The sequence below is a fragment of the Delphinapterus leucas genome, chromosome X (genome assembly GCF_059928025.1).
Source record: "Delphinapterus leucas isolate spDelLeu-1000000601 "Yukka" chromosome X, BTC_Dleu_Yukka2, whole genome shotgun sequence".
Classification (NCBI taxonomy): domain Eukaryota; kingdom Metazoa; phylum Chordata; class Mammalia; order Artiodactyla; family Monodontidae; genus Delphinapterus; species Delphinapterus leucas.
In genome coordinates, this window is record NC_143150.1 from 120,649,679 (window position 1) to 120,674,853 (window position 25,175).

A 25,175-nucleotide genomic window follows, 5' to 3' on the forward strand; every position below is an offset into this window, starting at 1 on the left:
CTCGGATGTGGGGAAGGAGAGGAGCGTTAGGGGAAGCCCCCGGCTCCAGACTCTGCTCCTGCGGAGAGCTCGGCAGGCAGTGGAGGTCTGGCAGTCAGCATCACGGCTACTCAGGCACAGGAACCCCAGGAGCATCATCTATTTTACTTTCTAGTCTTTTTTTTTTTTTTGCGGTACGCGGGCCTCTCACTGTTGTGGCCTCTCCCGCCGCGGAGCACAGGCTCCGGACGCGCAGGCTCACCGGCCATGGCTCACGGGCCCAGCCGCTCCGCGGCACGTGGGATCTTCCCGGACCGGGGCACGAACCCGCGTCCCCTGCATCGACAGGCGGACTCCCAGGTTACTGCGCCACCAGGGAAGCCCTTTACTTTCTACTCTTGAGCCTGGGCGTCATCCTTCTGTGCCACATCCACTTCTAACACCCCCAACCCTGGACTCTGTCACCCGCTCCCCGTACCCACTGCTGTTCACACCTACATCAGCCAGTGCCTGACTCATCGCCATGTCTTCATGACGCTCCTTTCTCCAGGGTCACATCCCTACCTCTCCGAGCAGCCCTCCTTGGTGCTACCAGTGTGCTTTTCCGAAAACGTCCTATGTATTAGCTCCAGACCTTCTACGGACTAACAGACTTGAAAGGCGCCTCATTCTCTATAACACATGCACCCCACCTCCACCCCCGTTCGGAAACCAAGGCCTTTCACGATCTGTCTCTAGCCTACCGTCCCCTTTCATCTTCCCCCTCCCCCCACTTCCCCTTTTTTCTTCCTCCTCTGTCACGTGTGGGCTCTTTCTGATCCAGAGATTTGGCAACTATCCACCTCCGTGCCCTGCCTCGCCCTTCTCTGCGTCCCACATTTGCATATCCTGTTCCCTCCTAAGGGAATGCCTTTTTTTTTTGCCTTCCTAGTTTTTTTTTAACATCTGTATTGGAGTATAATTGCTTTACAATGGTGTGTTAGTTTCTGCTTTATAACAAAGTGAATCAGCTATACATATACATATATCCCTATATCTCCTCCCTCTTGCGTCTCCCTCCCACCCTCCCTATCCCACCCCTCTAGGTGGTCACAAAGCACCGAGCTGATCTCCCTGTGCTATGCGGCCTAGTTTGAAATTTTTTATGCTTCAAGCCGTAGCTAAATACTAGCTCATTTGCAAAGTTTTCTCTTACTCCCCAAGGCAGATTCAAGGATACCCTATGTCCCCAATTAAAATGTGAACATGCTTCCAGTATGGCAGTATTCTGGCTGGGTTCCTCCCCACCGTACCCCACCCCACTTCCCGCCACCATTTCTGTCTCCCCACTAAGCTCTTAGAGGAGAGAGACCCATGTCATAAGCTTTGAAGCCCCAGGTGCTGGCACATGGCCTGGTCCAGGATACTGAATGAGCTTTTGCTGAATCAGTGAAGCCGAGGCTCCCAGCGGTGTTTGGATTCCCCTAGTCATGGCCTCTACTCCTCTCTAGGTGGTGCCCGCAGGCTACGAACACTTCACAAACACGTCCGACAACCTTGCCGTTTATTCTTATTGCTGATGCAGCCTTTAATCTACTTCTCTCCAAATTGTAGGGCGTCAACGTGAACCTGGTAACAATTAACCGGGTCTCTTCTCTCCATGAGGCGTGCCTGGGAGGCCACGTGGCCTGCGCTAAGGCCCTATTGGAGAACGGCGCCCACGTGAGTACCATCTCCGCCCGCGGGTCTGGCTGCCCAGGTGCAACCGCTAACATGTAAAGACCCATCACCTTCCAGAACACTTACCCGCGGTGGGGTGCGCAGGCCTGGCCCCATCGGCGCCCATATTCTTGGATGGTCGGGAAGACACTGCTGGTTACCCCTCTCTTCAGCCTCTATGTCCCTGTGCCAACGTTCAGATAAGGTAATTTACGGGGTTCGTTCAGAACTGTGATGCTAACTTGAAAAAAAACAGCTTGAGCTAAAGTAATTTGAACACTGATTTTGGAAAATTTATTTTAAAACATTTAGAAGAACACATTTAAAAAGAACAACAGGGGGGGCTTCCCTGGTGGCGCAGTGGTTGAGAGTCCGCCTGCTGATGCAGGGGACGCGGGTTCGTGCCCCGGTCTGGGAGGATCCCACATGCCGCGGAGCGGCTGGGCCCGTGGGCCATGGCCGCTGGGCCTGCGCGTCCGGAGCCTGTGCTCCGCAGCGGGAGAGGCCACAGCAGTGAGAGGCCCACGTACCGCAAAAAAAAAAAAAAAAAAAAAAGAACAACAGGGGACTTCCCTGGTGGACCAGTGGTTAAGACTCGGCGCTTCCACTGAAGGGGGCATGGGTTCCATCCCTGGGCGGGGAAGATCCTGCGTGCCGTGCAACGCGGCCAAAAAAATTTAATTAAATTTTAAAAACTATGAAAAAAAATAAAAAGAACAGCAATCAAAAACCACTCTTAATTCAACACGCTACACCCACAACGATTTTTGTTGAGCAAAATTATCAAACTAAATGAGCTTGTAATAAATAATACATTGGAAAAACACTACGCAATGAACTTTATCTTATTTTTAAATTCTCTCCTTTTCAAGGAGTGACTGAGCTGCTGTATGTCGTACAGATATCAGCATAGAATTCTGAAATTAATACTTTTGAAAATCTCAAGGACTTTTATTTAGTCACCAGATATTGTTGTGATGTTACTTTCGTTTTTTAAAAAATTTTTTAAGGGAATTCCTTTATTTTTATTATTTATTTATTTTTGGCTGTGTTGGGTCTTCGTTTCTGTGCAAGGGCTTTCTCTAGTTGCGGCAAGCGGGGGCCACTCTACATCGCGGTGCGCGGGCCTCTCACTATCGCGGCCTCTCCTGTTGCGGAGCAACAGGCTCCGGACGCGCAGGCTCAGCGGCCATGGCTCACGGGCCCAGCCGCTCCGCGGCATGTGGGATCTTCCGGACCGGGGCACGAACCCGTGTCCCCTGCATCGGCAGGCGGACTCTCAACCACTGCGCCACCAGGGAAGCCCCTGCAAATGTCTCTTGAATGCTTACTGGGCACCAGGCAACGTTCTAGGTGTTTACCATATAGTAACTCACCTCATCCGCCCAATAACCTCCTGAGGTCGATTCTTTTATGATCCTCATTTTACAGATAAGGAAACCCAGGCACAGAAAGTTAGTATCCCAACCAGATCTCTGAGCACATAAAGGAGAGAGAGCTGGGATTTGAACGCAAGCTAATTGTTCCAGAGACCATGTTCTGATCCACCATACAGGACCACTCCTCACAACTAGGAGGCTCCTAGGAAGCTCTAGAATACCCCTGAGTACGTCTTAAAAACTGTCCCATTTGGCCTCATTTCTGCTACTATTGATATTTATAGGTGAGAGTTGATAGGCTACTGGTACCTAAAAGAACCCCACAATACTGTAAGGGTGCGGGGTTCCCTCGTTCATTCACTGGCGTGGGAAGTTTCTCCAGGCAGATACATAGGAATGCACACTTGGAGATGGTGAGAAACAAATAGCAAACGCTTTGGTTCTCTCTTTGCCCATCGTTAGGTCAACGGGGTGACAGTTCACGGAGCCACGCCCCTCTTCAATGCTTGCTGCAGTGGCAGCGCTGCGTGTGTCAACGTGCTGCTGGAGTTTGGAGCCAAGGCCCAGCTTGAGGTGCACCTGGCTTCACCCATCCACGAGGCAGTGAAGAGAGGTAAACGAGGCATCACGTCGCACACAGAACATTGGTGGGCTCCCTCCTATCTGCATGAATCAGTCATAGAAGGTTTTCTTTGCAAGGATCGCCCAAATCTTTTTCACCAGTAGACTAGCTGTGGCTTAGAAATCCCACAGCAGTAACTTGAATATACCTAAATCTTTAGGAAATACCACTGGGGCATGACACAGCTCTTCTTAGAACCAGGGAATGGCTGTCTGCCTCAGATGTCCTCTTTCCTGGGCTCAGTCTCCCAACAGGCCTTGCTTGAGGCTCCTTGCTGGTGTTTGGGCAGCAGCTGGTGGAGTCAGGAGTGCAGGGGTAACTTCCATGAGCTGTACTGTGTTTATGTCTCTGTTCTTACTAGAAAAGAACAGTTCATGCCCCAAAGCCCATAAAACATCAACCACCGCCATGAAATAAGTGGTGAAAGTGTCTGAAAGCCCAGACTGATAGTGTCTCTAATGGAGGATTAAAGGTAACTGTGCACAAGCGATCTACTCTAGATGAGCTGATAGCTCTCAAGGTCGTTAGTTATTGAAAAAAAGTTGCAACTGTAAAAACCGTGGCATTGGAAACCTTGAGGTGAATTCTAGATTTCTGTGTTCTCAGTTGCTTTTGAAATGATGGAAAAGAGTAAAATTAAGGAATTTTAAAACTGTATGCCTAGACTAGACATGAACAAGAAGAGCCATTGAAAGGCCAACGCCATTTGTCAAAGGTCACACCCAAAGAGCAACATTTTCTGTGTTACCCAGCGGTGGAGTTATTCTCTTATACTGAGATCAGAAATACAGTGGAGAGAGTTCCCTGGTGGTCTGGTGGTTAGGATTCGGTGCTTTCACTGCTATGGCCCGGGTTCAATCCCTGGTCGGGGAACTGAGATCCTGCAAGCTGCATAGCACGGCCAAAACAGAAAAAAAAATTTTTTTAATTAAAAAAATAGAAATACCGTGGAGAAGTTAGAACACTGTAGAACAGTGATCTTCGCTGGTATAATGAGAATTAAAGTCTTTATTTCAAAAGGCAATAGTGAAAGTTTTGTCCCAGGTTGTTAAACATGTCACTTGGTAATTTTTTTTTTTTGCAGTGGATTACTATAAATGATACATAACCCCCAAATCTCTGTGTATCTATGGTTTTGATGTCCTGTACATATTTAACAAACATTTATTAATTAATAATTGATGCTGATTATTTCCCAAACTTCAAGTAAGTCCTTTAAGTTTTAGGGAAATAGTCTACTTTGGAAATGGTATAAAAGTGTTTAAAATTTTTAAAATATTGATTTGAAGTAAAAATCTATTATCTGTATTTCCATCCAAATGCTTAAAAATGGATGAACGTTGGTAATGATTTCAATTAAGTAATCCTGCAGTGCTTGGATGGTTATATATGGAGTGTTTGGTATCTGTGTACCTCCGGTATATACATGCTTATCATAAACAGATGAATTCATGTGTCGCTACATATTTTTTTCTGTATCATGAAAACATGTGAGGGGCCAATGTCCACAGAGTGGAAGGATGAATAGCAAATTCATTATTTTAGATACTATTATATTAGTGCCAATCATTTGACTTTTATATATTCATTTTTTTAAAACTTCCTGAGAACACTTAAATTTAACTCAAGCTAGGCTCAGTTTCTTTTGGAAAAAAAAAAAGACAGGAATTATGCTTTTTTTTTTTTTTTTATGGTGCGCGGGCCTCTCACTGTTGTGGCCTCTCCCGTTGCGGAGCACAGGCTCTGGACACGCAGGCTCAGCGGCCATGGCTCACGGGCCCAGCCGCTCCGCGGCATGTGGGATCTTCCCGGACCGGGGCACGAACCCGTGTCCCCTGCATCAGCAGGCGGACTCTCAACCACTGCGCCACCAGGGAAGCGCTTTTAAATGTTTATTAGATACACTGAATTTACCAGGCAGTTTTAGGTCCTGATTAGATATTTCTGGACTCTTACAGCTTTAAACCTCTAGGAACAAGAGGGGTCAGTCTGAGTCAATACTTTGACAGATTAATGCTATAATATAAAATTTACTTATGTGAACAGTAGTAAAGTAGTTGGAATTCACGGAAGCCTTACTTGTAGATTTTAATGCATAATTGTGCTTAATTCAGAATTTGTGGTGAATCAAGCAGGCTGAGATGAAGCTTATTTTGGTGTCATCTCTAAAGAAAAGGTTGGTTAAGCTAATCAGTGATGATAAGATTTTGTTTTTTTTAGGAAACATTTCAACCTTCAAAAAAGAACCAACTCTTTATAAAACTCCCATCAATACCTCAGAAGCATTTGCTCCCAAACAAATCATTCATATGCTGCAAATTAATCATGTCTGTCTCTTCACTGGGTGAACTCTCCAAGGAGAATGCTTACTTATCTAGTTCTTGTTGGCCACTAAACTTGAAAGTGCATTTAAATAGATTCTATACTTGAGGCTTTTTATTAATTCTCACAGGAGTCTTACAAGTTGACCAAAATAAGGAGGTGCATGGCGTGACCATCCACCCAATCTTACATGCATGGGCGAGGAAGAGAAGGAGAGATTTGTAATGGAGATGGATGGATCAGGGCTGGGCCTTGGATTTGAGCACTGGCTTTTCAGGGTAATAATAGCACGAGTCATTTATTCCCCTGGGTCTTGTAACCTCTGCCTGTAATCCGGTGACTTACTATAGAGAGTGATTTCAGCCGTGTTCCTTGGAACCCTTAGTTTGGTTGGAGGTACCTCAAGGCTGCAGGGAAGAATCTCAGTGGGGCAGGGGGTGGTGCATGGGCATGCTCTTCTTTCTAATCTTTTTATTTTGGAGATTTCTAAGATTTCCCCCACCTCCCAAATTTTTTTCCTGCTGAAAAAAAAAATCTAGGTTGTTTCTAAAGCCCATTCCAGATAAGCAATCTTATAATTCTGTGAATCGTTAATATTTCCCTTACTTGAGTGAGGTTGTCTTGTGTTCCACCAGGTAATAGAGAGTGCATGGAGATTCTGCTGGCAAATAACGTTAACATTGACCAGGAAGTGCCTCACCTTGGAACTCCCCTGTATGTGGCTTGCACCTATCAGAGGCTAGACTGTGTGAAGAAGCTTCTAGAATTAGGTAACTTCCAGAAGTCTTTTCATGAGAAGAACCAGTTAACCTCGTTGGTTTTCCATGGCTTCAGAGGCGAAGTTCTTGTCAGGCTGGACAAAATTCTGACAGCATTTGATATCTAAATGGTTGAAACAACTTCAGAGATGAGTGTCTGTAGTTCTCAGTTCTGTTTCTTTTGATATTGGCTCCATTTACCTGGTATGGTTCTCCTTGGTGGTCTGAAGAGAGAGCAAGAGTCTCTTTCCCATAAATCCTAGGGGAAAACAACCAATTGTATTTCACTGGCTCTTTTTAAGTCACATGCCCATTTCTGAACCAATCATGGTGGCCAAGGGAATACAATATGCAGACTGGCTTAGGCCTAGATTTCAGTGTACCCTGCAGTTGTTGGGCTTCACTGGAAGCACATGAGCTGGGAATCATGGGAGATGGTTCCCCAGAGGGAAATCTAGGTGTGGTTACCAGGAAGATGCTGGCTAGTAAAAACAGCAGACATTTGTCATAGAGTACTTTAGATCAACCCTGCAAAATTAGTTGTTTAATTCTCAAAGGCATGTACAGAAACTGAGAGTCCAGGGAAAAGTACAAGGTCTTGAAAGTATTATTTGGTTAAAGATTCCCCAAACTTAGCCCCTGACGTAAAGGTCGAGATTGTATTAAGAAACTTTAAATAAGAATTTTTGTCTCTAAGATTTTTTTTGTCTTTTTTTTATCCCCTATCATTTACCACTCCCTATAGTAATTCAGAAAACTTTTTTTTCGAGTCCAGAATAATGTAAATACCCAATAAACCTAGCTGTGTCCTTTGCCAAAAAAACAAAATAACGATGTAAAAGGAGCTGCAAAGATTTAATTTTCTCTGTCACACAGTTCCTGTGGGAGGGCAAGTGAAGCACTTAAAATAACTAAAAATATCTTTATTCGATACTTTTCTCATCAGAGTGTTTGGAAACAGTAGGCATTGCTGGGGGTCTGAGCTTCAGTCATATATTTTCAAAGATTTGTCACATATGTCATGACGTTTAAGATGTCTTTATCGATGGCTAGGACATCTCAGGCTCGTAGTGTTTCTCCATTAACCTTGGGTGTTGACTTGTGGTCATCTGCTTTGTTAAGGAGCCAATGTTGACCACGGCCAGTGGCTGGACACCCCCCTCCATGCCGCTGCGAAGCAGGACAGTGTGGAAATCATCCACCTGCTGATAGACTACGGGGCTAGCCTCAAGTGCAAAAACGCTCAGGGCAAGAGTGCACTTGATCTGGCAGCTCCGAAAAGCGGCGTGCAGCAGGCGCTTCTGCTCCGGGAAGGTAAGGAAGGGCTGGGCGTCCGTTTCTCTTCCACAGGCACATTCGCCCTCTCTCCTTCCAGTCTCCCCTCTAGACTCTCTTACCCTTTCCTTTGCGTCTTTTTAATTGGGAGTGGCACGTGGGAGGGGGCAAGTCCTAGCATCTCAGAGATGGGATTTTTGTCTGCTGGGCGTATTCACTTATAACAAAGGGACATTTACAGACCACTGGTATGTTGCTTTGTATTTGCATTAACAAGAAAATAATCAGAGAACTTTGGTGAAAGGGCTGGGCTGTCTTATCTATCCTGGCATAAGCACGTGATTGAGCAGACCAAAACTCTGCTTTGTAATTTTTGGAGGCAGTTCAGGGAAAATGAAAAATACTTGAGTAGAGATGGTCGGGTGGACACACAGTGTGTCTTTCAGAAACTAGACTAAGCGGTGAAGTTGTTTGCCTGTTCTCCAGCTCAGGGAGTAGGTGGGTTTGCGCTGCGCATTGCCCCACGCCCATGTCCACATGGGCTAACGCATCTCTAGACGCTAGAGGAGGGAAGGTGGCGTCTACAAGGCTTCATATCCCAGATTCTAAAGAGAACCGTGCTGTGTCCCTACAGAAAGAGAACACTATCTGAGCCTCTTCTGAGCGTTTGTATGCTCGGGAGACTATTAAAGTAATAATAATTATTCAGCTTTCCACGTGTCAGACGCTGAGCTAGGTCTGAAACATAGATTCATCTCACTGAATTCTCAAAACTTTAAAGCCGTGAGAACTTTATAGTAACTGGTGCTATCCCAGCTGCAAGCGGGAAATGAGGGGCATGAAGAGATGGGCTTTCAGAAGGTTACACGGCTACTAAAAAGTAGGTCTAGGATGCTAACCAAGGAATAGGATTCCAACTTGCACTCTCTTTTTTTATTATTGGAGTATACTTGATTTATAATGTCGTGTTGCAGGTATACAGCACAGTGATTCAGCTATATATGTGTGTGTATATATAAGTATTATGTGTGTGTGTATATATATCCTTTTTCAGATTCTTTTCCCTCATAGGTTATTACAAAATATTGAGTGTAGGTCCCTGTGCTATATAGTAGGTCCTTGTAGTTTATCTATTTTATATATAGTAGTGTGTATCTGTTAACCCCACAGTCCTAATTTATCCCTCCTTTTCTTCCCCTTTGGTAACCATAAGTTTCCAATGTGCACTCTTTTTTTTTTTTTTTTTGTTTTGTTTTGTTTTATTTTGTTGTTTTTTTGAGGTATGCGGGCCTCTCACTGTTGTGGCCTCTCCCGTTGCGGAGCACAGGCTCCGGACGCGCAGGCTCAGTGGCCATGGCTCATGGGCCCAGCCGCTCTGCGGCACGTGGGATCTTCCCAGACCGGGGCACGAACCCACGTCCCCCGCATCGGCAGGCGGACTCTCAACCACTGCGCCGCCAGGGAAGCCCCAATGTGCACTCTTAATGTTTTGATGCCCCAATCCTGAATCTTCTGAAACAGTTTCTAATGAGGAAGAGTTTAATTTCACTCACCAGTTCCATTTTGTGAAAGTGCCCCCATGTCTTGTATACCTTCCAAGTGGGATGCTTGGTTCAATAGTTTTAGGAATACTCTCCAGACAAGTGCTTCTTAAGCTTCAATGTGTATATGAATCACCTGGGGATCTCCTTAAAATGCAGATTCTGATTCAGGAGCTCTGGGGTGGGGTCCCAGACGCTGCACGGCCACCAGGCTCTCAGGTGAAGCTGATGCCGCCGGTCTGAGGTCACTTTGAGGAAGATGGGTCTAGATTATTTCCAATAGTCTGTGTCATTAATGATTGTTCTTTGATTTGAACGTCTACTGGAAGAATTAGGACCTTCCTTACCAGCTCCCAGTTTGGAAATATGGGACACTTAACAACGATTAGCCGAGAATATGGTTTATAGCAGTTGTCACGTTTCCTGTTTGCTTCCATCAAAAATGTTTCCAGGTCCAGGATTCATGTTTCTCCTAAACAAGTTCCTCTGTCTCTGTCTTCATAAATACAGCTGCTTGCTCTAGAAGGATGAACAGCAGCTATGTCAGAGGTCACTCTGTTGTGTGACAGGAGAGACACTTTGCATTCTCGCTTCCCAAGATTTTAAGGAAGGGCGATGGTCTGCTCCTCCAGGTAGCGTTCTGTCACATGGATGCTCCTTGGCAATATCAATCCAAGTGTCATGCAGCTACTTATTTGCCTGTGTAGTCACCGTTTCTCATGGGGTGCTAGATGCTGTGACGATAGGATTTTCTTGAAAAGGAAAACTTTGTCTAGTCCAGTAATCACATGTATCTACTTGCATCCATCTTTATTGATACAGTCAGGTAAGGAAATAATGGGGCATTATTACAAATGCCCCTGTGTGACACGGATCCCAGCCAAATGCTCAGTCAGCCTATTCGCCCATATTTTGGACACTGGTTAGTTTGCTCTCCTTCGGGACTCAAAGCCTTGTTTGGGCACGGTGACTCCATGAGACCCCATGAGACTGAGGTTCAGGGTATAATGGGGTCTAAGTGAGTTGGATCCTTTCTCCAGATCCTCTGCTGAGCTGGGATCCTTGCGAGAATGGAGGTCCCCGCCGAGTGTGAGTGGGGACCCAGCCAGCACCGCCGCATGGGCAGCTAGAGCCAGGAGGTCCCTGTGGCCTGACTGTCAGGCCCCAGCACATCTCCTGACACCGCCTCTGTGACCGCGCGTTTTAATTCCTCCCTCAGGCCCGCCTGCTCTTTCCCAGCTGTGCCGCCTGTGTGTCCGGAAGTGCTTGGGTCGCACCTGTCATCAGACCATCCACAAACTGTATCTGCCGGAGCCACTGGAAAAATTCCTCCTATACCAGTAGTCCCAACTGTCCACGGGAAGATACTTGGAAATAAACAGGTTGTTGCCTGCTGTACCCAGGGTACCTAGTATAGACACCCAACAGCTAGACTCCCTAGTGTAACACCCAACAGCTAGACTCTCAAATGAGCTAAGCCAGTTAGAGCACATCCCTGATGGACTGGCACACGTGGGGAATGAAAACTCCTGGTTAGTTTAATGTTCTCTTTAACCAAGGGGCAATCAGAAACTTTTCTGTTTTTAGCTCTTGCTGTTAAGAAACTTTAAAAAATTGTGAAGTAAGGTGAAATTAATAGGCTGTTTTTCAAGATTCATGATCTTTGATTAAGGATCACCATTCTGAATAGCGTGTAGACACATATAAATCTGGGTGGGTAAGATTAGGGTGAATGTAAGTATTCGAAGATGGGTTCCTGATTTAGTTCTTCCCTTCTTCCCCCTTTCTTTCTTTCCTTCCATGAATAAATCTCTGCTAAAATTTTATTTTCTTGTGTTTTATTTTATATATAAAAAAGCCAAATACTTTAAACCATCACAGTTAATGGAGACTTGCACTTACTGAGGTCCTGGTTGATGTTGATTACACATGGAAATGATAATATTTTGAATATATTAGGTATATTTCATTATTAAAATTAATTTCACTTCTTTTTACTTTTTAAGTGTGACTACAATCCAATTTTCAATTACACACGTAGCTAGCATTATATTTCTGTTAATACTGTTCAGGACCTTTTCTGATTTTCACAGCTCTGGAATATCACATAAGTTCATCTTAATTAGTTAACTATTTGGGGATAAAGATTAAATTCTTATTTCACATAATCATCTAAAAACGAATCTTGGTTTTTGGAAAATGTTAAAACATTTTAAACGATAGTATAAAATATTGGAATAAAATTTTCGTGAATGTACATGAAAGGGAAGCTCTTTTCTAATCATAATATCAAAGGCAGAAACTTTAAAGGAAAATACTGATAAATTAAAATACATATGATAGAATATGCAGGAATTGGAGGCTTTCTATCTTCAAAGTGTTCTCGGGAGTGCATTTTTTGGTCAACCTGCATCTTGCTGAATGTCTGAAGTCTGTGTTAAGCCCCAGGATGTCCTAGGGTGTTCAATCTGTCTAGAATCCTGCTGTTGCATCCACTTTCTGAAATGTCGGACCATGGATTTCATGAATCGTTTGTACGAACCTCCGAACTCTGGTAGGGGTGTGTGCGTGTGTGAATCACTCACCAGAACCGATCCTTCTGGATCCAGAATGGATGCAGAACAAGTCCAGATCCCTGCATCTTGGGGTTGTGATGTTTTAGCATTTATGATTGGGCATGAGATAGTCTTTAGATTCCTTTTGAGCCTTCCAGCCCATCAAGCTAGAATTAGACCCTCAGATGAATCATCTAGTTTAGATGAGATTATATGGCTTGCTTTTGGGGGTTCTGAGCACTACTATAGATTATTTCATTTTTTTCACAGGATGTGGAATGTTTTATTCCCAAAGTGGTGTGATTTCTCACAATTTCAGTCAGATTTGAAGTGCTCTAGGGTAACTTCTCAATTCATTCATTCACACATTTTTACTCAGTATCTGTTATGTGCCAGACACGGTTTGAAGCTGTGAAAAAGACAAGGTCCTTGCCCTCGAAAAGCTTATGTGTTAGTGGAGGCAACAAGGAATAAGCATACACGTGTCATCATGTCAGGAAATTAGAAAAATGAAGGAGATTAGGGTAAAGAGTGATGGTGAGAGCCACTATTTTAGATAAGTTGATTAGGCAAGGTCCCTGGCTGGGTGACAGGATTTTAAAAGAACTATTCATGTGTGTATGTAACATTTATTATTTAATTTTTACTATTAAGGTTTTAGTGACTTTTTTCAGTGTATTTTCAGTGCATCATGATGGTTTTCTGTTTGTTTCTTTGACTGATTTAATATAGCAATCCTGGGCTTCCCTGGTGGCGCAGTGGTTGAGAGTCTGCCTGCTGATGCAGGGGACACGGGTTCGTGCCCCAGCCCGGGAAGATCCTACATGCTGCAGAGCGGCTGGGCCCGTGAGCCATGGCCACTGAGCCTGTGCGTCCGGAGCCTGTGCTCCACAACGGGAGAGGCCACAACAGTGAGAGGCCTGCGTACTGCAAAAAAAAAAAAAAAAAAATATATATATATATATATATATATATAGCAATCCTATTACAAAAGTATTTTTTTAATTGAAGTATAGTTGATTTACATTGTTGTGTTTGTTTCTGGTGTACAGCAAAGTGATCCAGTGTTACATACATATGTCTATTGTTTTCCATATTCTTTTCCATTATGGTTTATTACAGGATATTGAATATAGTTCCCTGGGCTATACAGTGGGTCCTTGTTTATTATCTATTTTATATATAGTAGTGTGTATCTGCTAATCCCAAACTCCTACTTTATCCCTCCCCCACACCCTTTCCCCTTTGGTAACCGTAAGTTTGTTTTCTGTGTCTGAGTCTGTTTCTGTTTCGTAAGTTCATTTGTGTCATATTTTAGATTCCACATACAAGTGATATCATATGGTATTTGTCTTTCTCTGTCTTTCTTCACTTAGTATGATCATCTCTAGTTCCATCCATGTGGCTGCAAATGGCATTATTTCATTCTTTTCTATGGCTGAGTAGTGTTCCATTGCGTATACGTACCACATCTTCTTTATCCATTCATCTGTGGATGGACACTTAGGTTGTTTCCATGTCTTGGCTGTTGTAAATAGAGCTGCAGTGAACATTGTAGTACATGACTCTTTTTGAATTATGGTTTTCTCAGGGTATATGCCCAGTAGTGGGATTGCTGGGTCGTATGGTAGTTCTATTTTTAGTTTTTTAAGGAACCTCCATACTGTTCTCCACAGTGGCTGTACCAATTTACCTTCCCACCGACAGTGTTAGGACTGTTCCCTTTTCTCCACATCCTCTCCAGCATTTAATGCTTGTAGACATTTTGGTGATGGCTCTTCTGACTAGTGTGAGGTGATATGTCATTGTAGTTTTGATTTGCATTTCTCTAATAATTAGCGATGTTGGGCTTCTTTTCATCTGCCTATTGGCCATCTGTATGTCTTCTTTGGAGAAATGTCTATTGAGGTCTTCTGCCCATTTTTTTTTTTTTTTTTGCGGTGTGGGGGCCTCTCACTGTTGTGGCCTCTCCCGTTGCGGAGCACAGGCTCCAGACGTGCAGGTCCAGCGGCCATGGCTCACAGGCCCAGCCGCTCCACGGCATGTGGGATCCTCCCAGACCGGGGCACCAACCCGTGTCCCCTGCATCAGCAGGCGGACTCTCAACCACTGCGCCACCAGGGAAGCCCCCTCTGCCCATTTTTTGATTGGGTTGTTTGTTTTTTTGTTATTGAGTTGTATGAGCTGTTTGTATATTTTGGAAATTAAGCACTTGTCGGTTGCATCGTTTGCAAATATTTTTTCCCATCCTGTAGGTTGTCTTTTTGTTTTGTTTCCTTTGCTGTGCAAAAGCTTATAAGTTTGACTGGGTCTCATTTGTTTATTTTTGCTATAAAAGTATGTTTTGATTCCTGCTTTCCCCACAAAGTATGTTGTAATGATTTTCTAAGTTTCAAACCCTTTGAAACTACCCTTTAAAATGGCTGTATCATATTTCTTAGCTATTTCCATATTGTTGGATACTTAGATTATTTCTAATTTCTTGCTATTTTAAATACTACTAATGTGAACTTCATTTTTTTTTTTTTGCGGTACGCGGGCCTCTCACTGTTGTGGCCTCTCCCTTTGCAGAGCACAGGCTCCGGACACGCAGGCTCAGCGGCCATGGCTCACGGGCCCAGCCGCTCCGCGGCATGTGGGATCTTCCCGGACCGGGGCATGAACCTGTGTCCCCTGCATCGGCAGGCAGACTCTCAACCACTGCACCACCAGGGAAGCCCTGAACTTCATTTTTTATAAATCTTTTTAAATGTTTGAATTATTTCTTAGATGTTCAGAAGTGATATTTACTGATTAAGAAAACTATTTCAAATAATAGTATAAAATAATTTTAAATATATATAATGAATCATTTTAAGGGAAAAGTATTTGCATAGCCAAATACCACATATTATCTGTTCATATGCCATCTGTCTCTCTCTATAGACATCTAATATATCTATCTACATACCATGTGTCTGTCTGTCGTCTGTCTGTCCATCCATCATTTATCTAACTGTATCCATCATATCTGCCTTGACCCATTATTTTAAAAAAAAATAAGCTTGCCTGTGTCACTTGAAGATGTAAACCTCAACTCTTTGAAAAGCCCATAAATTATTTAAAAGGTTGGGTACGTCATTCAACATCTCTAAGTTTTTGTTCATATTTTATTAAGGAACCATTTCTCCCAAAGTAATCCTCCTCCCTGATATTTCTAATATTGCCATGTCAAACAAACCTGAGGTTTACAGATAATACTTTTTTCAGTAACAACGCTCATTGCTGAGACAATTTTATGCGCTTAACACAAAGAGGAGAGCTGACGCTTCAGAGACATTGCCTGAGGGATGAATCCTTGTCAGGGAAGGGCGCTCTCGGGGCCCGGAGGACCTCACGTTTCCTCCCATCACAAATCCTCGCCAGGGGCCGCTCCTGCATGGACGTTTGCATGTGAAATACATCATCTCCTTCCTTTAGCAGAGTCAGTACCAGGACAAGACCCAGGTCACGCTCAAAATAGCAGCTTCATTTTTCAACATGAGTTTAACCTATAAAAAAATGTATATCAGGTTTTTATTTTCATTTATTAATTTCTTCCCCTGCCATTGTTATATCTTGAAAATCTTTCCGCTTACAGAAAAATTGCAAGAATAATACAATGAATATTTGTACATCCGTCACTTCAGTTCGTCAATTGATAGGATTTTGCCACATTTGCTTATGTCTTTGTGTGTGTATGTACGTATGTATGTGTGCAGGTGTGTACACACACCTATATAATATATATGTATATAAGTAAGCCCATGTATAATGAATACGTATACACATTTTTTTTTTAATGAATCATTTGTGAGTAAACTGTCGACATCGTCATTCTTCACCAGGGCTAGGATTAGGAGGAAGTGAGTGAGGCAAAAAATTGAAGGGGGCACCAAAAATGTAATCATTGGGAGAAAAATTTTAGTGCAATATTAAAAAATACAAATGTTAAGGGAAAAAATCCCCTGATGACCAAAATATCAAAAATTTTGATAAAGACAGGCTGTGGTTTGTGTGTTTTAGGACCCTGCGTAATTGTGCAATGAGAACAGCGTTCCCCATCAGCCCAAGGTCCTGGGACATGGGGCTGCTGGGTTTATGAGGAATGACAATGGCTTGTGAGCAGAGTGGGCAATGTGGGCTTTATATATACTCAAGCTTTTTGACTGTAGGGCTTGCGTTAACTTTTTCTATTTGGTGCAAAACGTGTACATAGGGGCATGCATTTCTCCCCCTGCGTCACGCTCCCGCGCGGCTCCGTACTGACCACTTCAGCGAGCATCTCCTAAGGACACAGCTTCTTTGACATAACTGCGGGTGATGCAGTGATCACACCCAGGAAATTTGACATTGATGCACTATGAGTATCCGATATACGTCTGTATTTAAATTTCCATGGTTGTGGCTTTGATGTCTTTTATGTCTTGTCCTCCGCAATCAGGACCCAGTCAAGGATCATCACATTTAACGATCAAGTGTCTTCATTCTCCTTTCATCTTGGAAACCCCCTCCACCACTTTTGTCTTTTACCCCACCCCACTGGCATTTTTGAAGAGTTCAGACTTACTGTTATGGAGACTCTCTCTCAATTTCGATTTGCCCAATTGTTTCCTCAAGAATACTGCATTATGCCAGATTTTTTTAAAACACACCCTTGTTTGAATCTTACTGCGCTGGTCGATGGAGTAAGAATGAGTGACAGCTTTCTAAAGTCACGACATCAGCCAGCTCAGCATACGCAGAGCCAGTTAGGCGAGCACAACTCAGATAGGAGTTTCGCAGCCAAAGCAGATCATTCCAAATGACCAGAGGAGATGTGCACCTTTAGGTTTTTAAAGGTTTTGTGCTAGAAAGATTGCCAGCTGGATTGACAAGAGGTTTCAGCTCCTGGGCCAACTTCGACTGATTGGAGGTGACTGCCAAGGCTCCCGAAGGCCTCGGGAGGAAAGTCTTATAATCCATGAATGATGTCAGCCATGGACATCTAGGGGTGGGGCAGTGGCTAGTGTTAAGTCTGCACCTGATAAAGAAGATTATGGCCTTACTGCTGCTATAGGCCAGAATTCTTTTTTCTTACCTAACCTGGGCCGAGTTTCCTGAACATGCAGACACACACAGAGACTGACTCGAAGCTGGTAAGATTGTTCTGCTCTTGTGGCTTTTTGTAAGCCAACCTATTTCTCTATAATCCCAGCTCAGATACATGTAATTCAACTTTATCCCCATGTAGATCCTTAAAAATGCATGAACTTCCCTTGTAATGGTTTTCTAATTCCTGACTAGAACTGCTGTTAAATTGTTAAAAAAATCAGTTCCCATCCTCCAATGTCCACAGGTGTTGATCAACATTATAAATATAATGAGAAGATAAAATGGTGATTAATTCCCTCCCAGGTACTAAGGCAACAACCTGGAAATCTTCTTTATTGTCATTTTGGGCAATCAAGTTAAATTTGAATATGCAAAAACCTTATCTTCTTGGAATTTAATGAAAAGTAAATAAAGAATCTCTACTATGAAGATTTTGCTCAGAAAGAATGGAATGGTATCTAGCTTTCCCACTGCACCCCTCTGTTTAACTCCTTGTCAGCAGTCTACATTGGGAGTAAATTTCTCCCTCTCTGCCAAATACAAGTTGCATTGTTCTTCAAACCTTTCCTGACGCAGTAGTGAACAATGTATACGCTTATGGCCTTCTTGGTTAATTCTGCAAATAATAGAGCCGGAGGGCAGTTTGGCAGTGTTTCAATTTTAAGTGAACAGCTTAATTAATTAATAATTGTAGATTCACATGCAGTTGCAAGAAATAATACAGAAAGATCTCCTATAGCTTTGCCCAGTTTCCCCCAATGATAACTTTGTGCAAAACTGTAGTACAGGACTTCCCTGGTTGCACAGTGGTTAAGAATCCGCCTGCCAATGCAGGGGACACGGGTTCAAGCCCTGGTGCGGGAAGATCCCACATGCCACGGAGCAGCTAAGCCTGTGTGCCACAGCTACTGAGCCTGTGCTCTAGAGCCTGTGAGCCACAATTACTGAAGACTGCGTGCCTAGAGCCCGTGCTCCACAACAAGAGAAACCACTGCAATGAGAAGCCTGTGCACTGCAACAAAGAGTAGCCCCCGCTCTCTGCAACTAGAGAAAGCCTGTGCTCAGCAACAAAGACCCAACAAGCCAAAAATAAATTTAAAAAAACAAAAACACTGTAGTACAATATCACAACCAGGAAATCAACATTGAGACCATCCATTGATCTCATTTGGGATTCTCGTTTGACTTGTACCCACTCTTTTTTTTTTTTTTTTTCTTTTTGCGGTATGTGGGCCTCTCACTGTTGTGGCCTCTCCCGTTGCGGAGCACAGGCTCCGGACGCGCAGGCTCAGCGGCCATGGCTCACGGGCCCAGCCGCTCCGCGGCATGTGGGATCTTCCCGGACCGGGGCACAAACCCGTGTCCCCTGCATCGGCAGGCGGACTCTCAACCACTGCGCCACCAGGGAATCCCTGTACCCACTCTTGTGTGTGTCTTTAGTTCCATAGAAATGATCAAGTGTGTATGAGCACAACTTGGACCCAGCATGTCCACTCTTAGGAATCTCGCCTCCAGAAATATTTGCGTATTGTCACTGAACCAAATTTGGGTCCACTCGCCTGTACAGTAAAGCCAATCTACTGACACCAGGTTGTGGTGAAGGAAAGTATAGTGTTTATTGTGGGGCACCAAGCAAGGAGTACGGGTAGCTCATGCTCAAATGACCCAAACTCTCCAATGGCCTTCAGGGGAGGGGTTTTAAAGGCAGTGTGAGGGAGGGTGCTGCAGGTTGCCTGATGAGCTCGTGCACAATTCTTGGATTGGTTGGCATCAAGATGAAGTTTCAAGCATCATCAACCTTCAGGTTTTGACCAGTCCAGGGTCTACATGCTTGCAGTCAGCAGCTTTCATCTGGTGCAGGTCTGCTTCCTGTAAAAACAGCTTAGGCATGTGTGTCAGACCTTTAGCTGTATCTTTTAGGGAGCTGGGAGTTCAGTGATTCTGTTGGGTAGCTGGTTTATTGTCTAAAGTGTCACCAGTTTCCCCACCCAACATTATAATATTCTTTGTTTCTACATCTTCACATTTCCCAATCATTAACTCTTGAGACAGTCTTTTGAGACTCAGGGAGGCCTGGGAGACTAAAGCAAAAGCCTTTTCGAAGGACAGGGACACAGGGGCTTGTACATGACTTGAATCCCCCTTGTCTTTGATACCCCTCAGTCTGAGGGGAACAGGTTCAGGACAAGAAAGGGAATAAAATTTTGGAAGAGGTTAATCATAAACTTGGTGGAGGAACTCAGTTTTAGGGGGACTTGGTTTCAATATGTGCACGAAGCCATATGGAGAGATCTATGGACTGCAGTATTTTTGTAGTAGTAAAAGAAAATGGTAACATTCTGCCTCCATCGTTAGGGGAATAATGAAATACTTTTGGCATGAAATATTTATGGAATGCTATGCAGTAGTAAATAAAGGGACAGAGCTATTCTGCTGAAATGGAAAGATCTTCAAGACAAGTGTAAAAAGCATATAGGATAATTTAATTACAATTATGTGGAAAATGTAAAGGAATAAATGTGTATCCACATACCTGTGTGCATGGAAATGCATTTTAAGATATGAAGGACATTCCTCAAACTGTAAACAGTGGCTACCACGTGGGTCAACTGAGGCTTCATAAATCCAAAACAGTAAGGCTGTATCTTTGGCGTTAAAAATAATCTGTAATTATTTCATAGCCGGGCTATGCTTGAGAAGAACTCAGAGACTTCCTGAATAGGGAAGAAAAATCCCTTTCTACCTGGAAGAGAGCAGCTGGGTGCGGGGAGGAGGGGGGTAGTCCGGGGGTGGCCATCAGCCTGAACCAGCACCAAGTGGTGCGGGGAAACAGGGTTTATCTGAAAACACAGAGACAAAACCCCAAATGTTTTGTAAAGGCAAATAGGCGGAACCTTCACAAAGTAAAACCTTTTATAACGAATCATTGAAAGATAGCAGCTCTCCTCCAGCGCTCCCTGCCGCCCAGCAATCCATTTTTGTTTTTGCGATAGCAACCCTGAATTATTTTGGAGGAGGGTGAGCGGGACATTTAGCGCAACCCTGGCAGTCAGAGGAAGAAAATAGAAGTTCTTTCCAAACGTGCATTTTTGTAACATATAGAGGCTTTTTCCTATAAGCAACTCCCAGAAAAATTGAAACCACATGTGCAGATGGCCAGGGCGTGCTGTGTAAGTTGCTGTGCAAGCAGTTCAGCAGGGCTGCAGCAAAACCAGCTTTCTCAGCTCCTGGGTTCTGGGGCTTATCTCAACAACAAGAAACCCCCAAACAACAACCGGATCCCAGCAGGGGGAACAACGTTGCAGCAGACCAGTGCTTTCCTCCCCGCCCCCGCACACCCCAACCCTGGGCTCTCCCAAAGTTACATACTGTGTTTCCTTCCTGAGGAACCTCAAGGCTTCCTCCCTGATTGGTCTCAGTTTTGGAAAGGACGTGACATCAGCAACTTTGCAGACTTGGGGCTGGGGGGCTGCTGTGGGCTTTGGGCAGCCTCTAGCCAGTTAGGTGGAGAGAGAGCGTGTGTGTACGTGTGTGTGTCTGACCACAGGTAGTATTCAGATCACCCTGCCCTGTTCTGTTCTCTGCCATCTGACCAGGACGGTGCTGCCCAGCCAGTCAAAGCCCTGGAATTTCCCAGGAGCTGGGGGAGCATGGAATTTGGACTTTTCCTGAACAACTGAAGCGGAGCTTGCCCAGCCCAGGAGAGCACCATGGATGGTGAACCACGGGGCAGCAACGGCAGCAAGCCCCCGAGGCTGGGAGACTCTCCGGACGTCAGGCTCCTTTCCAACCCATTGATGGGGGGTGAGTCTAGGGGCTGGGGAGTCAGCCTGCTGGGGAGGTCGGTTAACGTGCTTAGGAGAGAGGAGAGAAAAGGGTGGGGCAATTTCAGTGACTCCATCTGAGACGTGGCCACGGGGCAGTAACTGGACAGATGTCCACGGCTTGCTGGGATCTGTCTTTCACACGGTTGTTCAAAAATGTGTACACCTCTTTCCGCAGGGTCCTGTGGACCATACCAAGTCAATGATCACCATTTACTCTCCAGGAAAAACTTCAGCTCCAAAGAATTATTCTTTGTGGGTCAAATGTATCATTTACATTACAGTTATTTCTAAATAGGAACATCTTTATTGCTAAAACATTTATTAAAAGGTCTTAGGTATTTGGCATTTAGGTGGGGCTGGGTTTATAAATGATGTTCGAACATTGAGCACTGATTGATTCACTTTAAAAGGAGCCTTTTAAACTTCGGGGAAGTGTTGTACAGGTATGATTCTCACCTGTCTCGTGGTATCTTTGCTAATGTATAGAGCCTCACGCCTCCGGGAAACTGTCATTTCCTCTGAGCACTTAGCAGGTACCTGTTGACTGAAAGGATTGTGAAAAAATGGGTCTAGGCATTAGAGGAGAGATGCTTACATTCAGCGGTCAAAGGGACAAAAAGCAGGGACTCTGCAGTCAGCTAGGACTTACTACTCTCCTACTGTTTAGGTGTTGAAGGGGGAAAAGACAGAAGAAATAAAATACAAAATGCCTTCTCTCGGGTTTCCCTGGTGGCGCAGTGGTTGAGATTGTGCCTGCCGATGCGGGGGACACGAGTTCGTGCCCCGGTCCGGGAAGATCCCACATGCCACGGAGCGGCTGGGCCCGTGAGCCATGGCCGCTGAGCCTGTGCGTCCGGAGCCTGTGCTCCGCAACGGGAGAGGCCGCGGCGGTGAGAGGCCCGCGTACCGCCAAAACAAAAACAAAAACAAAATGCCTTCTCTCTGGCTCACTGAGCAGACAAGACTGCTCATTTATTCCTTCGTTTATCCACTTTGGCTCGTAAAATGAGCAGAGTCCTCAACAGCGAGTAGGATTTGGATCTCCAGAGGCAGACCTGGAGTCATCAGAGATATTGAGCATGAACTTGGAGCAGCAGAAGGCAGAGTGGCACCAAATTTAACTTTAAAAAATGGATTTGATAAATACATTTTTAAAGCAGCAGACCAATCAATACGGGGAAGAATCAGTAATGTGGTTGACTTCTCCATGATTATTTTAGTGCTGAGTAGTTTTATGTTTATTTTTATTTTGGCCTGAGAGAGGGGCGCCAGCCGCTTTTCACCGTTTACGGCTTCTAAAGGTCCTAATCCAACCCTGGTTAGGGCTGGGTGGGTGGGCGGCGGCAGCCAGGCATATATTGGGGTGGCCATAAAGTTCGTTCGGGCATTTCCATACGATCTTATGGAAAAACCTAAACGAACAGTTTGGCCAACCCAGTATATAGTGGACAGTCACAACTGGAGTGCAGTGTCTTGGCCAGTCCAGTGAGAACAAGTTGGGAGAGATGGAACCCGAAAATGAAGCTTCAGAAGCTAAGTGGAGGAGCTTAGCCTTCATGAGCCAGGCCGCTGGGAGCCACTGTTGGTTCTGGAGCGGAGACTTGGCCATAATGAAGACTGTAAGTAGTTAATCTGGTAGCCACATTCAGGATGGATTATGGAGGATTTACGAGATATTCTTGCACTAATCCACTGCTTCTCCAACTCGGATACATCAGCATCACCTGGATGGATTGTTAAAATGCAGCTGGCTGAGCCCCACCCCTTCTGATGCTAGGTCTGGGCGAGGCCTGGGAATCTGTATAACACGCTCCCGGGTGATGCGGATGGTGCCGGTTGGGGACCACACTTTGAGAACCACTGCATGAAGCTGACATCTGGATCAAGCCTCAGAAATGACAGAGAAAGGGAAAATATGGGTGATAATTTCAAAGGAAAGAGAAATCAAGCTATGTTGCTTGATTAAATATTGGGGCTAAAGGAGAGAAGGTGGCCAAATGTGCAAAGTTTTCAAATGTCAGATCAGAGGGCTACACAAGAGAGAAGTTGGGAAGGGGAGCTGGCTTGCGGGCAGAGTGAAGGAGGGAGGAGAAGGACTTCTGTTTTGAACATGAAAGTGCCCAGGGCCCAGCATGATGGGTGGGACACCGGCTGGGGAATGAATACGGGTTGGGAATCACGCGTCAGGCTGTTCTGCAGAGGGACTGGGCTGAAATCCTGGAGAAGGAGACATTGTCTGATGGCTGATTTATGAGAGCCAAGGATGGAGCCCTGGGACAGGCCTCCAGTTGAGGACGTAGGACCAGTAAGTTGGACAGAGAAGCAAGAAGAGACTCAGATGCTGTCATTTCACAGGGACTAAAGGAAGAGAAGTTTTCCAAGAAGCAGGAGTCACAAGGGTGGGTGCCAGGACCCTACCACTCTCCCAAGTCCTTCTTCTCTACATCTGACCCGCAAACTCCTGCATCCTTCCTTCCACCCGGCCAAGCCACTGCCCCCATAGAGCCCTCCCAGGCTTCCTGCCCCTCCTTACCCAAGTGGAGGCTCTCTCTCCCTACTGTGTGTCAGTCCTGCCCCTTGGGCAGAACCTCACTGATAGCTGGATTGCCTTTGTTTATGCTTCAGGAGGCTTGCCCTTGGTGAAGTGTGGAATGTGAAACACTCAGAGTGTTTCTGGATGGTGCTGACAGGAAACTCAGCTCAGGTGAAGCATATCCCCTGGCACAGGGCCAGGGCCAAGGGCAAGCCAGGGCCCAGGTGTGGTTGCTCTTGGGGAACTTTGCTGCTCCCACCGCACTTGCAGGCTTTTCTTTGCCTCCCTCTTCGGAGGAAGGGTGGAAAGGGTATGACAATGGCCACCAACTCTTTATAAACTGTAATTTTTTTTTTTTTTTTTTGTGGTACGCGGGCCCCTCACTGTTGTGGCCTCTCCCATTGCGGAGCACAGGCTCCGGACGCACAGGCTCAGCGGCCATGGCTCACGGGCCCAGCCGCTCCGTGGCATGTGGGATCTTCCCGGACCGGGGCACGAACCCGTGTCCCCTGCATTGGCAGGCGGACTCTCAACCACTGCACCACGAGGGAAGCCCCCAACTCTTTATAGAGATTTAATTCTTGACTCTTCTGCCCAAGGAGCAGGAAAAGAATGTCTTTGTTTTCCTGAAAATACCTTGTTATGGATTGAATTGTGTCCCCCCGCCACCACCAAAAGACAGGCTGAAGTCCTAACCCCCAGTACCTCAGGATGCCACCTGATTGGAAATAGAGTCATTGCAGGTGTAATTAGTTAAGATGAGGCCCTAGTGGAGTAGGAGGGTCCCTTAATCCAATGACTGGTTCTTATAAGAAGAGGAGAAGAGGCACACAGGGAGAATGCCATGCGATGACAGAGGCAGAGATTGGAAGGATGCATCTGATAAGCCAAGAAACAGCAAAGATGGACACCCACCACCAGCAGAGGTAAGGAAGGATTCGTCCCTAGAGGCTTTGGAAAGAGCCTGGCCCCGATGACACCTCCATTTCAGACTTCTAGCCTTCAGAACTGTGAGACAATGAATTTGTACTGTTTTCAGCCACCCAGGTTGTCGTACCTTGTTACGGCAGCCCTAGGAAACTAATTCATACCTAGTCAGAGAAACTTTGGAAAATACATTGAAGGATAAACTCACAATCTCCCGTAATCACACTGAGTTCTTGTTTTTAGTGTCTCTCTTTCAGGTTTTTGCCTGCAGGCTCACACCTGTAGGGAGATCTTCTTCTTCACAAAATTGAGCCCACCCTGTAGGGAGTATTCACATTTAAACAGAAGACGGGCAAGAACAGGCATGGAAAGGAAATCATTTCATTCTCTTAGGGTGGATTTTTAGAAGTGGAGAAAGCATTGCAGTAGACAGGACCAACGTGCCCAACAGTTTCCTCAATGGACCTTTCTATTTATCTGTTTGCGACTGTGAGCCTCTGTTTCTCTTCCTCCTTTTTTGATTTGGCCTGGAATCCAACCAACACTATAATTGTTCACACAGTACCCAGATCCTGTTTCCAATGTTGGAGAGGATCTCCACTGAACCCACCCCATCACGTCCCAAAGACTGAAAGCAAGTGTTCCAA

General features: G+C 45.1%; 2 protein-coding genes across 4 annotated transcripts in view; both read left to right on the plus strand.

Annotated features, from left to right (window-relative positions):
* ASB11 (ankyrin repeat and SOCS box containing 11) overlaps nt 1-13,075 on the plus strand; it is a 28,966-nt gene extending 15,891 nt beyond the window's left edge. For both annotated transcript variants that reach the window (XM_022562683.2, XM_022562686.2), the window contains exons 3-7: nt 1,573-1,680; nt 3,519-3,669; nt 6,636-6,770; nt 7,881-8,072; nt 10,794-13,075. In XM_022562683.2, coding sequence (XP_022418391.1) covers nt 1,573-1,680; nt 3,519-3,669; nt 6,636-6,770; nt 7,881-8,072; nt 10,794-10,918 — 711 coding nt within the window. In that variant the 3' untranslated portion in view covers nt 10,919-13,075. The remainder of the gene's footprint in view (nt 1-1,572; nt 1,681-3,518; nt 3,670-6,635; nt 6,771-7,880; nt 8,073-10,793) is intronic.
* A 78-nt stretch (nt 13,076-13,153) lies between these two features.
* Nucleotides 13,154-25,175, plus strand: part of ASB9 (ankyrin repeat and SOCS box containing 9) — a 43,085-nt gene continuing 31,063 nt past the window's right edge. For both annotated transcript variants that reach the window (XM_022562720.2, XM_022562721.2), the window contains exon 1: nt 13,154-21,045. In XM_022562720.2, the coding sequence (XP_022418428.1) occupies nt 20,952-21,045 (94 nt within the window). In that variant the 5' untranslated portion in view covers nt 13,154-20,951. The remainder of the gene's footprint in view (nt 21,046-25,175) is intronic.